Source organism: Eriocheir sinensis, chromosome 54 (genome assembly GCF_024679095.1).
Source record: "Eriocheir sinensis breed Jianghai 21 chromosome 54, ASM2467909v1, whole genome shotgun sequence".
NCBI classification, from domain to species: Eukaryota; Metazoa; Arthropoda; class Malacostraca; order Decapoda; family Varunidae; genus Eriocheir; species Eriocheir sinensis.
This window is the reverse complement of record NC_066562.1, coordinates 4,555,895-4,570,450: the sequence shown is the minus strand read 5'-3', so window position 1 is coordinate 4,570,450 and position 14,556 is coordinate 4,555,895. Positions and strand designations below refer to the sequence as shown.

Genomic DNA, 14,556 nt, shown 5'->3' with positions numbered 1-14,556 from the left:
CGCCCACATGAATTTTAGCAAAGTTTTACTCATGAACCAAAGTTGTGATTCACAGGTTGTCTTGGCAGTGACTGGAGAGTTAGATCAGAGAACACACTATTTACTTATGATAATAAAACTCATGTCTCGCAACTTGCTTTTTTTTTTTTACATAAATTCCCGAGCGGTACACCGAGATCTGAGGACGTACAAAACACATGTAAATGCTGCACCTGTTATTTCTGATTGGGGGAAGAGTGGGGTAGGGGGGGAGGGGGGCAGAGCACTTGAGAGGAGGAGGGGAGGGAAGGAAAGAATGAGAAGACGGGAGGGTATGGAGAGGGGCAAGTGGTGACGGTGTTGTCGTGCCACCCCCATTTTCAGCTTAATGGCGGGTAAGACCAAATACACTGTTCATTACTACTATTAATACACACACACACTTGACAAATAAGCCCCGACCACAACAGCCAGCCCAGCACACTCACAGAACCCACTAACCACATGCAGCCCAAGCTGGAAAGTGGATAACAGATCATGCTGCCTGTCACCATTTATTTGCCCCATAACACCACCACAGCAGCACTGACTCACGGCACAACACCTCAGCGGAAGTGGACCTTCATATGTTTGGCAATCTCTGGCTTGGTGATGAATCTCTTCCCACACACATCGCACTTGAAACCCTTATGACCACAGTGTCTGAAGGTGTGCATCTTCCATACCTTCTTCAGTTTGAATCTTTTTCCACAGACTTCACACTCATGATTTCTTTCATCAGTGTGTGTAAAGGAGTGTGTGTTGAGGTTACTCTTCTGACAGAAAAATTTTCCACAGACTTCACATTTGTGATTTCTTTCACCAGTGTGTGTAAGGGAGTGTGTGTTGAGGTTCCTCTTCAGACTGAAACATTTTCCACAGACTTCACATTTGTGATTTCTTTCACCAGTGTGTGTAAGGAAGTGTGTGTTGAGGCTACTCTTCAGACTGAAACATTTTCCACAGACTTCACATTTATGATTTCTTTCACCAGTGTGTGTAAGGGAGTGTGTGTTAAGGTTACTCTTCAGACTGAAACATTTTCCACAGACTTCACATTTATGATTTCTTTCACCAGTGTGTGTAAGGGAGTGTGTGTTGAGGTTACTCTTCCGACTGAAAATTTTTCCACAGACTTCACATTTATGATTTCTTTCACTTTCACCAGTGTGTGTAAGGGAGTGTGCGTTGAGGCTACTCTTCTGACTAAAACATTTTCCACAGACTTCACACTTATGATTTCTTTCACCAGTGTGTGTAAGGGAGTGTTTGTTGAGGTGACTCTTCTGATTGAAACATTTTCCACAGACTTCACATTTATAATTTCTTTCCCCAGTGTGTATAAGGGAGTGTGTGTTGAAGTTACTCTTCAGACTGAAACATTTTCCACAGACTTCACATTTATGATTTCTTTCACCAGTGTGTGTAAGGGAGTGTCTGTGGAGGCTATTCTTCTGACTGAAACATTTTCCACAGACTTCACATTTATGATTTCTTTCACCAGTGTGTGTAAGGGAGTGTGTGTTGAGGTTACTCTTCCGACTGAAACATTTTCCACAGACTTCACATTTATGATTTCTTTCACCAGTGTGTGTAAGGGAGTGTGTGTTGAGATTACACTTCTGATTGAAACATTTTCCACAGACTTCACATTTATGATTTCTCTCACCAGTGTGTGTAAGGGAGTGTGTGTTGAGATTACACTTCAGACTGAAACATTTTCCACAGACTTCACATTTATGATTTTTTTCACCAGTGTGTGTAAGGGAGTGTGTGTTGAGGGTACTCTTCAGACTGAAATGTTTTCCACAGACTTCACATTTATGATTTTTTTCACCAGTGTGTGTAAGGGAGTGTGTGTTAAGGGTACTCTTCAGACTGAAATGTTTTCCACAAACTTCACACTTATGATTTCTTTCACCAGTGTGTGTAAGGGAGTGTGTGTTGAGGTTACTCTTCCGACTGAAAAATTTTCCACAGACTTCACATATATGATTTCTTTCACCAGTGTGTGTAAGGGTGTGATGTTTGGGGTTAGTCTTATTTCTAAACCTTTTGCCACGCTCACGGCTTTCATGAGGTCTTACAGCAGAGTGTCTGGGTGTATTTTTTGAGGTCATCCTTCCAGGAAAGTCTTTTCCTACACTCTTGGCTGTGGCTGGTAAACTCTCAGATCTTCTCACACTTCTGAAATTCAACCCTTTGTGGGTGAAGATGCCAGCAGTAGCTGATGTTGATGTTGTTGTTGTTGGTAGTTCTGATCCCTCCTGAAGCTCACACCAGTAGCAGTCTGCTCCTGCTGATTCCAGCCACTCCAGCTGCTGCCCTGCCTTGCAGCCTCCACTGTAACACTACTCTGGATGTGAGGAGTCGGCTGGTCTTGCAGGAAACTCAGAGATGCTGGAGCAGACGGCAGCAAGGTTCCTTCACTGCCACACTCAGGGACCAATCGAGCAGGCAAGGCCTCACTCAACACCAGCACCAGTGGTGGCCGTTGGGACACAAAAAGACGTGTGTGCTGTAAAAAAAATATTTGTCATGTTAGGAAACTGAAGTTGATAGGAGGGAGCTGGGTAGCAGCGGGGGCACCCAAGGCAAGCCCCAGGCCGCTGGGTAAGGCTGAGTAGTGAGTAGTGATAGTGAGCAGATGTGCGCCGTGTGAGGCCTGCACGGAAGCTGCTGTGTCGACAATGGCAGGCAGGGACATGAAAGGTTGGTGTTACGTCTGTGTAGATTTTACAGGCGAAGCGTTGAAATGGACAGGATGCTGTTTGTGTCGTAAGTGGTGCCATGTGAAATGTACTCATCTGACAGGAATCAAGCAGGATAATCTACAAAGAATTAAACTGGATTTGCATTCCATGCCCTCACAAGGCATCTCTGGCTACCAACATTGGATGAACTTAAACAAGAATTATTTCATAATATATCAGTAGTAAAAGACGAAGTTGAATCAAGGGCTGAGAAGGTGCAGGAGGAGCGGGGGGAGGTAGCCGACCTGCTACGCACTGACCATGTGGATCTCAGATGGGCTGAGGTGGCGGAGAGAGACAGGAAAGTCAAGAAGAATCTCCTAGTTGTGAAAGTTTCTGACCAGGAAAGGAAGGCAACAGATATGAAGATGAAGTCTCCCTGATTTTTTTTATTTTTTTATTTTTTTATATAATTTTCTACACCACTTGCTCATTCCTAGCTGGCAATTCTGGATCGTGAGTCAGAGCCGTGGGGTGCTCTCTGCTTCCTCACACATCTCAGCTATCAACCCGCCTTTGTCACGCGTGGGATACAGCATTTCCCGGCAGAAATCTTGCAGTTTTCATGCTTGAAAACATGCCACAACTTTCTAAGAAGGCCCAGAGGAGGAGAGAATGTGCTATAGCTGCCAGGAGGAGGCAGCTAGAGACATGAGGAACCTCTACAGCCACTACAGCATCCAAGCCTGGTGTTGAGGGGGAGGTGGCGCCTCCTGATACCCCATCAATAATGGATAATATTCTTGTAAAAGAAGGGGACCGGATGCCTTTATGCAGAAAACTCTCAGAGACCTCCAGCACCGTTCATACAAAGTGATACAGGCTAGATCACAATTTAGAAAAGCGGCTTTTTCTCCATTCTAAAGTTGCTCGCACAAAATGCAAACTACTTCAAAAGTTCTGAATGTATCAAAAAAGATTTTTCACCAAAAGAACGAGTGTAAAAATATGTAAATTTAGAAGCCGAATTTTTGCTCTATATACCTTCAAAAATTAATTATGAATTTCTTTGTAGGATTTTTTTGGGGAAAAAAAATATAAATTATCTTTTCCTGAATTTTTTATATATATATATATATATATATATATATATATATATATATATATATATATATATATATATATATAACAAAAAAAAAAGGCTTCCAAATGCAAGCAATACAATGTTGTATACGGTGTTAGTGAAATCATGTAAACAGGATAAAAACTTTACGACTAGTTCCCATGTAGCAGGTAGGGGGTCGAGGGGGAGGGGGGGGGCAAAGCCCCCTCTGTTACCTTAGGTTAATAGATTCATCCACAAGTGCGAGACAGGCGCACTTGTAAAGTTTACCAGGTTAAGTTAGTTTCAGTTTAACCAATAAAGGACGAGCGGGTTGGTGGGTTCCTTCAAACCCGGTAAATTTCCAGACCGTCACCTGTGGACACTGTTGGACAAAACTTTTTCTGGTAGTTTTTGGTGCATTATGAAATAATCTGCTGACTGTTTCTATTGGAAATCATTAAATCACTAATAAAATGATTGAATTTTCAATGCCTGTTATACATGCACCAATCGTCGCAGCCACAAATTAGCTCGCAGAGAGAAGTTCAACTTGTTTACTGTTTCTATATTTCAATCACTGCTCACAGAGATCACAAGTGGACAAACTAGAACAAAACCAGGAAAATTAATGTTTTTCCTGCTGCGTATTCCCCAAGCGCGCGTGAGTGGTGGACAACACATCTACTTATTTCTGTGAGGAGTTACTTTTTGCAACACTGACCCACATAGTGGACCGCTGCTGCCACGTCCCACTGGTCTCGTCCTGCACTGCGTATTTCTGCCGCCCTACACTGCGTGCTGAATAAATTTAAACTAATCAAACCTAACTTAACATAACCTACCTAAGGCCACGGCCACAAAGGGAGCGAGAAACTTTAATAAATTATAAGCAAAGCAGATGGCCACACAGGCAGTGCGCAGGTAATGGTGAGAAAGTGAGCTGGAAGGCGAGAAAACGAGAAGAGTTGACGATTAACTTTTCTCGTGCAAGATCCCTCGGTCAGAAGGAGTGACATCACACACATGCTTCTCTATTATTTGCCGTAACTCACCTCATACATCAGATTGAGCATTTTGGTTAACACCGTTAAACGCAGCAGTGATTGCAGAACTTGAATATGTTTGTGAAAACTTAATAAAACGAAAATAAATAAATAGTGACAAGTTGAAGTTAAAGAATCAATCGGTAATGTTTATAACACATTTTACATATAACTACCATTTGCAGCGGCTATGATATGAGTACTAAAATTAACAATTCCATCTTACAGAGAAAAACCTCCTGAACACGATGGTGTGAACAGATTTTTCTTAAAATGCTGAATAAGTAAAGCACGGAACTATTTATAAAAAACATTTCACTTCATCCCTCGTGAGCGCTGTCGAGGGCTGGGGCGAGGGTTGATGTGTGCACTGTTGCTAGGCTATTATAGTGTTGCCAGGGTACATACTGCTCCTTCAGGGCAGGAACATGATCCGATTCTCTCACATGTTTGGTAATACTTAAGTAGCTTTTAACCCGAGAACGTCGGCAGACCCTTTTTAGGGCCTAATTCGAGCTAATTGTAGGTGGTGGTGGCATAGCGCAACCCACCATGAATGCCCTGGATCATTTATGGTGGGTGAGTGATCTTGAGGTGGGCTTTTTTTGTCATAGGTGGTGCTGTAAGGTCATGAGATACTGAATTAGCTATCCATACAGTAATCACTTGTCAAATTCTCTATAGTAGACATCAAGCGACTCTCGGCTAGATGCCACGCATCACGAGACTGTTTATTTTGTAACAAACGCCACCCAAAAAGAATGGAGTTTGTGTAAAAGTAAATATTTTTAACGGCTTTATGGTCTAGGGAAATTCCCTACATTTTGGGATTTTTTCGCCCCACCGCCACTAAAATGAGTGTTTGCGACGAATTTAGTGTTCCCCATACAGAAACCACGCACTCTCACTGGATCCCCAAGCTTGTTTTGGAAGAGAAGCGTAGTGAACCCACCAAACGAGGTAAATGTTCAGAGAGTTGCCCATCTCACTGCGGTACTTCTCACCCTAACCATGGGTTAGATCTCATAATTCTATGCATTTTGAACCCCATATATACGCCTCGAAAATTGATAGAATCGCTGCTAGCGATTTTTGAAAAGTTAGTGAGTTTTTTGCGGCAGCCTCGGGTACTTCACGGGGGGGACTGGGATACTTTGTTCCCCGCCTCCAAAATACGATATTACGCCTCCATATTGTACTTAAGGGACGAAATACATGTCCCTTAACCATAATATGAAGGCGGAAAACTTAAAAGTAATGAAAAAGTGGTAAAGGTAGTGAAAAGGCATATTATACATACGCGCGATGTGTTTACATGGCGACGCCATTGCGATGTGAGCAGCGTTGCCAACGATCGGTTATCGGTGGTACGCTAGGTTAGCGATGGTACGCTTAGTTAGCGATTAGCCCACGCATGTGAGACAGGTCCACCACGCGTGGTTATTTTTTTTTTAGAATACGCACCTTTACCCAAAGGCTTTTGTGTAGGTTTGGGCCGGGTATAGTATTAGGTAAAGGTGCGTGTTCTAAAAAAAAAAAAAAAAACGCGTGGTGGACCTGGTCTCACATGCGTGGGCTAATGGCTAACTAAGCGTACCATCGCTAACCTAGCGTACCATCGCTAACCGGATCGTAGGCAACACTGCTCACTTCCCAATATGGCCGCCATCAAAACACATCGCGCGTATGTATAATATGCTTTTTCACTACTTTTACCACTTTTTGTCTACTTTTAAGTTTTTCCGCGGTAAAGATTCGTATTAGGTCCGTGCCAGTATCTCATAATCTACTTTATGAAACATCACTATCTCTTCATATATCTTTTCTACAAACCTTCAACAGTCATGGAAACGCTTTGAAAATCCAATTCAAGGACTTTTTTTTTTTACTCTTGAAAATATGGGATAATGTTTACGAAAGCGTCGCCTCCTCTGCTGGCCGCGGCGACGCTGCAGCGGGTGTTGCGAGAAATACCTCCTCGCTGAAATAAGTCACATATACATGAGGGGGGTGTAGCCCCCCCTGGTTAGAAGGGGGGGTCGAGGGGGGCGCAGCCCCCCCGTTAGTAGGTCGTAAAGTTCGGTTGGAGTAGTTTAAATATGCTCCCCGACCCTAAGCCCTCTGCGAGCTATTTTGCGGCTGCGGCGGCTGCAGCGTCGCCGCGGCCAGCAGAGGAGGCGACGCGCTTTCGTAAACATTATCCACTATTTTCAAGAGTAAAAAATTAGTCCTTGAATTCGATTTTCAAAGCGTTTCCATGACTGTTGAAGGTTTGTAGAAAAGATATATGAAGAGATAGTGATGTTTCATAAAGTAGATTATGAGATACTGGCACGGACCTAATACGAATCTTTACCGTCTATCAATTTGCGAGGCATATATATGGGGTTCAAAATGCATAAAATTATGAGATCTAACCCATGGTTAGAGTGAGAATTACCGCGGTGAGATGGGCAACTCTCTCGACATTTACCCCAAACGATGCTCACCTCACCGTCTGGCGTGGCGCCGGAGGCCATCTGTGCCTAAATAAACCGCCTACATCACACTCATGCCCTCTCTAGCACCGGTGCCAGTAGGTTGTCGCCTCATCGCAAGGTTTCTGTCCTGATAGTAGCGTCCGTGGCACCAAACACAGTGTATCTTCATTGTTTATCACTGACACAAGAAAAACCACCGGTTAACCGTGAACCGTCCAACGCCGCGTCTTAAACAGTACTGCGGGTTCTACACCAAGTGCAGGCTCTCGAACCTCCTGCCCGAGCTGTTCGAACCGTGGATCCTGGGATCCTGACTGACCGTATTCTGAATCTGCTTCACGGGTTTGTGTTCCCAATATACGAGGTGATTGTGGCTATTGACTCCGCGCCTCCAGCACACCATAATACGCCTCCATTTATCATAGTTAACCCTTTCCTTGCACGCAGTGTGGACGCGACTATCCCCTCAGGCCAGGGGCGTTCCTACATTTTGGGGCCCGGGGGGCTCATTCCCATTTGGGGCCCCTCTTATGGGGTGAGAGGCGAGCACAATGAGCCAAAGCAGCTGCGGGGTTTAGTGGGGTGCTGTTAGCCCCCACCCCCCCACCCCCCCACCCCGGGAAAATTTTTAGAATATGAGCAATTGTAGAATCATTTTAAAGGCACTTGTAAATGCAAATTTCAGACATTTTATTTCTTAAAACTAGGTGCACACTGAATAATTGAACATTTTTGTTACATTTTTGTTTACAAAATTGAAAATTGGGGCCCTTTAGTGAGACCCAAATTTGTCTTTCGGGTCCAAATATAAATGGGGCCCTTGACCATTTTGGGGCCACTGAATTTAGCTTGTCCTCCTGCCATAGCAGCAATGGTTAAATTTCGCATTTTGGGGCCCCCCTCACTTTGGGGCCCGGGGGGCGATTTCAAACAGCCCCCCCTCGCCCCCCCCCTCAGGAACGCCACTGCCTCAGGCGCAGTCGGGCAGCCCAATTGGGGGTCTCTTTTAACCTCTGTATCTCAAAAACTATTCATCACAGCTAAAAACCAAAAACACCATTGAAAAGAGGAGGTCCAGATCTATAGGAGTCGGTTATGTATGCTTCTCTTGCGAACGTACATGCACGTTCAGGGAGTGTTGAATGTTAACACTTACGTCAGTGCGTGCGTGATGATCAGCCATATTGAGGGAACTGCGGACATTTTTTTCTTCAGATTCTGGCAAGGGAGCATTGCCAACTGCAATATTTACAACTATTTGGTCAAAGAATCAGTCGGTGATAGGTGAAGCTATGCAAAAATGCCGCTATATTGGGCAAAACATCCACCAATTACTCGTCCGTAGATTTGCCGCGCTGGGCTGATATGATTTTCCACCAAATCTAGGGAAGAATCCACTCAACTGGCACTCCTGTGTTGTGAGAATTAGTGTTGGAACACTCTCATAGATTTGAGTGCGGGTGGAGGTCGCAGGGGGCGTTTAGCGCCACCAGCAAATACGCCTAACGCCTGTTGCAAGCGGTTACCAATGAAAGGGTTTAAAAACAAAATACATGTCCCTCAACCATATGAAGGCGGCGCCAGTAGCTTGGGGGGACCCGCGGGAAGTCGGGGTATTTGGGTGGGGGAGCATATTTAAACTACTCCAACCGAACTTTACGACCTGCTAACGGGGGGGCTTTGCCCCCATCGACCCCCGCTGCTAACCAAGATGGGGCTGCGCCCCACCCCCCTGGACCCCCCTCTTTAAATACCCCAACCGAACTTTACGACCTAACAGCTAACTGAGGGGCATTGAAAGAAGTGCTTACGTCCCCTTCTTCAACATTAGCTATTACATTGCTGACGACGCCAAGATGATTCCACCAGCTTCACCAGACCCATCCTCCTCCGAAGAAGCTTCGTCACTTCACTGACCTGCTTCACGCGTTCGTACGTGCGAACAGTAAGTGAATACATAGTCGTATATGACGGTTGAAAGATTCTTATGACGTAAATTACTTACCGTTTTGATGCTTCATTATGACCGTAATACTGTGAAGGGGAGGCTTCGCCCCCCTCGAACCCCTCTTTGGTATGGAGAGTGAGTGAAATTGTGTGGTTTCCCGTATGTTGTAAAAAAATCCCGCAATGTACGAAATTTCCCTACATCTAAGTAATTGTAAGGATTTTCCCGACATCCAGGGTATTTTTCAACCCCCCATAACTCAAAAACTATGCATTTGCGACGCATTTCATGTATACCACCGCATTCCCTGCAGTCTCAATGGCCCCCTAGCCAATTTTGGTTGCGAGGGGTGAGTATGGGCAAACACTAGAATAATACCAGCATTTCTTCTCAGCCATGGTGCACTCCTGTGATTTATGATTGCCAGCGCATTTGAAACAATTTGGGACGTCTCCATTGGTCTTGGCAGTACAGTTGGCCTCAAGATGGCCATATCTCTGACAATGATAGCATATAATTGCATGGTATCTGTCTCTCACTGTGTATATTCCCCATTCTAATTTTAGCTTGTCGTGATTCTTGTGAATCAGCTCTCTTACAGTTGGGTCACACCTCAAAATGTAATGCATCGTGCCGCCAGCCGCAGGCTTGCTAAAAACCAACTCAATCTTATCCTCAACACCCCCAATGGCATGTGAGAACTCATTGCGGTCTAAGATGGTCTCCTTTATTTTTTCCTTGGTCTCCTCTTTATGCACATTGCATATCTTCTTTTCCTGTGTAGAGGCCTTGACAACAAGTAAATTCTTCTTAACTTTCCTCTTACGTTTGATGACCTCAGCCCAAGTTGCATCTGCTGACTCCACATGCTCAGCCCGCTGCAATGCGTCCACCACCTCCCCCAGCTCCTCCTTCACGCTCACTGCTCGTGACTCAACTTCTTGTTTCACTTCTGATATTTCCTTAGATAATTCTAGCTTGAATTCTTCCATTTTTCCCACAATTTTGGTAGCCAGAGATGCTTTATGAAGGCATGGGTTGCAAATCCAATTTATTTTTGGTATATTCTCCGACTTAATTCCAGACAGATGAGCACACTTCACGACACCATTTAGGGCACAGACACTCATCGCCTGTGGGATCCGCACAAACGTAACAGAACTCCACCGAGTTCTTGGTTCGGCCAGCCATGTCGACACACCGCTTTCGCGAGCAAGGCCCAACACATCCGACCAGCGCGGCGACTCGCCACTCACTGTATGCAAAGGGTTTTGTGAAGGTTTGGAAGAAAACAGACCAAAATTAAGGCGCCGGAGTTATACTGAACCTTTACCGGGCGCGACACTGGGCCCTCCACGGAACACCAATATTCCCGCCTGGGGGTCACCCGTCCTTCAGGGATCAAAGGGCGAATGTCCCTCGTGCCCGGGGCGCCCCTCCTCCCGCACAGCTCCGTCACCCTCACACTCACCCTGGGCGGCGCGAGGCACACTTCACACTCTTCTGGGGCGTGTCAGGGCGCTGGTCAGGCTGTGGGACCGCTGCCAGTGCCTCCTGAGCCCCGTCACGCCTGTCGGCCCTGCTGGGATTTGGATCGGCCTCCGCTTGACCTTGATCTTGATGTCACAGGTCACTTGCCGCCTTTGTAACGTCTGTGACGAGAAACAAAAACCTACAGAACAGACAGAATCCTGCGTACATGGGACACAATACTATTCCCTACATCTTGTACGACACATTATTTCCAGGAACTCTTTCACTGCTTCCATCACTCGTCCATTCGTGTTCCCACTCAGCCCAGCAGCAGCACGTAAGTACATATTTGTTATACGGCCACCATGACGTTGAAACTGACCTGGTGAACATTGAGATGAATTAAGGAGATAGCGGTCAATATTATTCGATCTTAAACGATGCAATCGAGTTACACTGTACCATTGATGGTGGTAATCTGTTCCAATTTCGAACGACAGCATTAGTGAAGAAGAATTTTGTGGAATCTGAATGAACTTGTCTACATGTGAGTTCAAAGCGCCATTATGTCTCGTTCGCGTCGAAACTTCCATCACGTACAAACAGCTTGGTCGGATCCACGTTGGTGAAACCGTTAAGTATTTTAAAGCACTTGATCAGTTTTCCTCTTAGGCGGCGTTTTTCAAGAGGAAACAGGTTTAGATGTGACAGCCTTTCCTCGTAGGGTTTGTTTCGTAATGAAGGAATCGTCTTGGTTGCTCTACGCTGAACACCTTCTAATTTAGCAATGTCTTTCGCATGGTGGGGAGACCAAAACTGCACGACATACTCCAAATGAGGTTTGACGAAACTATTATACAAAGGTAGTATAACATGTTTATTCTTGAATGAAAAATTTATCTTAATCAAACCCATCATCCTGTTTGCTTTTTTAATGGACTAGCTCGTTGCACTGCTGGGAAAACTTGAGGCTAAACGCGACTGTGACGCCAAGATCTTTGACCGAGTGAACGCTTTTAATTTTAACGCCGCACATTTTATAGTCCTTCTTTATATTTCTAGATCCAACCTGCAGAATATTGCACTTGTTTATATTAAAAGGCATTTCCCATTTTACTGACATTTTACGCAAATCTTCTTGTAGGCTTCGCCTGTCACATTCTGTAAGTACCGCCGCTTTTCGCGTCGTCCGCAAATTTAATAATGAAATTTTTGAGACCAAGGTTAATGTCGTTGATGTAAATGACGAAGAGAACGGGTCCCAGGACAGAGCCTTGGGGGTCACACCACTAGCTAGTGACTAGCATTCACTCAGAGGTCACTCCATTTATTACAACTCTTTGCTTTTTATTGCTTAGCCAGTGGTTGATCCATTTGTGAAGCTTACCCCCGATACCTATTTCCTTGATCTTATGAAGCAACTTGTAGTGTGGAACTTGAGAGAGAGAGAGAGAGAGAGAGAGAGAGAGAGAATGTATCAAAAAAGAGGAAAGATTTATGGGAAAGAAGGAACACAGGTATATATATATATATATATATATATATATATATATATATATATATATATATATATATATATATATATATATATATATATATATATATATATAATCTGGTTAAGTATTATTTCGTGGGGCGTATTGTTGGTAATTTTGAGTGGGAATCACAATGAGAGTATTTTCCAGAACGGCCCGTGGTTAGTTTCGAAGTTATAGCTGAACGTTTCCACTCAGGGACCACACACCAGCAGAGACTCCGGGAATATGCCCCCGGGAAACCTTGCCCTCAGGTTCATATTTATAAACGTCTCCGGATCCTATTACTACTATTTCCCAAGCCCACATGCGTAGTTTTCCCGTTCAATGTGCAGAAGTCGGGTACAACTATCACCGGCATCACAAAACCGTCCATGAAGACCCCTGTAAATGTTGCTACTATAAAAAAAATATACTACTACTACTAATAGTTTATTGGGCTATTTTCAGTTCTATTACATCACACAGACACCAGAGAAACACTTCCTGACAGTGTAAGCCGATGCATTTGAGACTACCAATGGGTGACCTGCCCCCTTTCACTCATTACCTGTACTCATGTAATCCCCCCCCTTCCAGGCTACCGGTGGGTGACGTATGTGCTGTTAGCCACCCTGGGACTGTGTCTCGTTCCGTTCACGTTCGTCAAGGAGAACTACTGCCACCCCCATTTTCAGCTTAATGGCGGGTAAGACCAAATACACTGTTCATTACTACTATTAATACACACACACACTTGACAAATAAGCCCCGACCACAACAGCCAGCCCAGCACACTCACAGAACCCACTAACCACATGCAGCCCAAGCTGGAAAGTGGATAACAGATCATGCTGTCTGTCACCATTTATTTGCCCCATAACACCACCACAGCACACTTTCACTCCCACACACAGCAGCACTGCCTCACGGCACAACACCTCAGCGGAAGTGGACCTTCATATGTTTGGCAATCTCTGGCTTGGTGATGAATCTCTTCCCACACACATCGCACTTGAAGCCCTTATGACCACAGTGTCTGAAGGTGTGCATCTTCCATACCTTCTTCAGTTTGAATCTTTTTCCACAGACTTCACACTCATGATTTCTTTCATCAGTGTGTGTAAAGGAGTGTGTGTTGAGGTTACTCTTCTGACTGAAAAATTTTCCACAGACTTCACATTTGTGATTTCTTTCACCAGTGTGTGTAAGGGAGTGTGTGTTGAGGTTCCTCTTCAGACTGAAACATTTTCCACAGACTTCACATTTGTGATTTCTTTCACCAGTGTGTGTAAGGAAGTGTGTGTTGAGGCTACTCTTCAGACTGAAACATTTTCCACAGACTTCACATTTATGATTTCTTTCACCAGTGTGTGTAAGGGAGTGTGTGTTGAGGTTACTCTTCAGACTGAAACATTTTCCACAGACTTCACACTTATGATTTCTTTCACCAGTGTGTGTAAGGGAGTGTCTGTGGAGGCTATTCTTCTGACTGAAACATTTTCCACAGACTTCACATTTATGATTTCTTTCACCAGTGTGTGTAAGGGAGTGTCTGTGGAGGCTACTCTTCTGACTGAAACATTTTCCACAGACTTCACACTCATGATTTCTTTCACCAGTGTGTGTAAGGGAGTGTGTGTTGAGGTGACTCTTCTGATTGAAACATTTTCCACAGACTTCACACTCATGATTTCTTTCACCAGTGTGTGTAAGGGAGTGTGTGTTGAAGTTACTCTTCTGATTGAAACATTTTCCACAGACTTCACACTCATGATTTCTTTCACCAGTGTGTGTAAGGGAGTGTGTGTTGAGGGTACTCTTCTGACTAAAACATTTTCCACAGACTTCACACTTATGATTTCTTTCACCAGTGTGTGTAAGGGAGTGTGTGTTGAGGTTACTCTTCCGACTGAAAAATTTTCCACAGACTTCACATTTATGATTTTTTTCACCAGTGTGTGTAAGGGAGTGTGTGTTAAGGGTACTCTTCCGACTGAAATGTTTTCCACAGACTTCACATTTATGATTTTTTTCACCAGTGTGTGTAAGGGAGTGTGTGTTAAGGGTACTCTTCAGACTGAAATGTTTTCCACAGACTTCACATTTATGATTTTTTTCACCAGTGTGTGTAAGGGAGTGTGTGTTAAGGGTACTCTTCCGACTGAAATGTTTTCCACAAACTTCACACTCATAATTTCCTTCACCAGTGTGTGTAAGGGAGTGTGTGTTGAGGTTACTCTTCCGACTGAAAAATTTTCCACAGACTTCACATATATGAT

The 14,556-nt window shown here is 44.3% G+C and overlaps 2 protein-coding genes across 5 annotated transcripts in view; one reads left to right on the top strand and one right to left on the bottom strand.

Moving 5' to 3' along the window:
* Positions 1 to 126: 126 nt before the first annotated feature.
* The window catches only part of LOC126983575 (zinc finger protein 107-like), a 31,306-nt gene continuing 16,876 nt past the window's right edge, over positions 127 to 14,556 (bottom strand). The window contains exons 1-2 of one of the 4 annotated variants that reach the window (XM_050836375.1): positions 10,759 to 12,160; positions 127 to 2,536 (exon numbers count right to left, since the gene is read on the bottom strand). In XM_050836375.1, the coding sequence (XP_050692332.1) occupies positions 585 to 2,138 (1,554 nt within the window). In that variant the 5' untranslated portion in view covers positions 2,139 to 2,536; positions 10,759 to 12,160 and the 3' untranslated portion in view covers positions 127 to 584. Of the gene's footprint in view, positions 2,537 to 7,348; positions 7,952 to 10,758; positions 12,161 to 14,556 lie in introns of those variants that run through there. The other 3 variants (XM_050836377.1, XM_050836378.1, XM_050836376.1) reach the window with 3 other exon arrangements.
* On the top strand, positions 12,366 to 14,555 carry LOC126983455 (uncharacterized). The gene is made up of 3 exons (XM_050836154.1): positions 12,366 to 13,921; positions 14,090 to 14,335; positions 14,541 to 14,555. The coding sequence occupies exons 1-3, from the start codon at positions 13,238 to 13,240 to the stop codon at positions 14,553 to 14,555; spliced, it is 945 nt and encodes a 314-aa protein (XP_050692111.1). The 5' UTR covers positions 12,366 to 13,237.

Excerpts from the sequence above, each read along its gene's own strand:
- LOC126983455 (XM_050836154.1), top strand. The coding sequence starts at position 13,238 with ATGTTTGGCAATCTCTGGCTTGGTGATGAATCTCTTCCCACACACATC. Across the intron at positions 13,922-14,089 it reads GTAAGGGAGTGTGTGTTGAG|GGTACTCTTCTGACTAAAAC; the intron begins GTGACTCTTCTG and ends GTGTGTGTTGAG.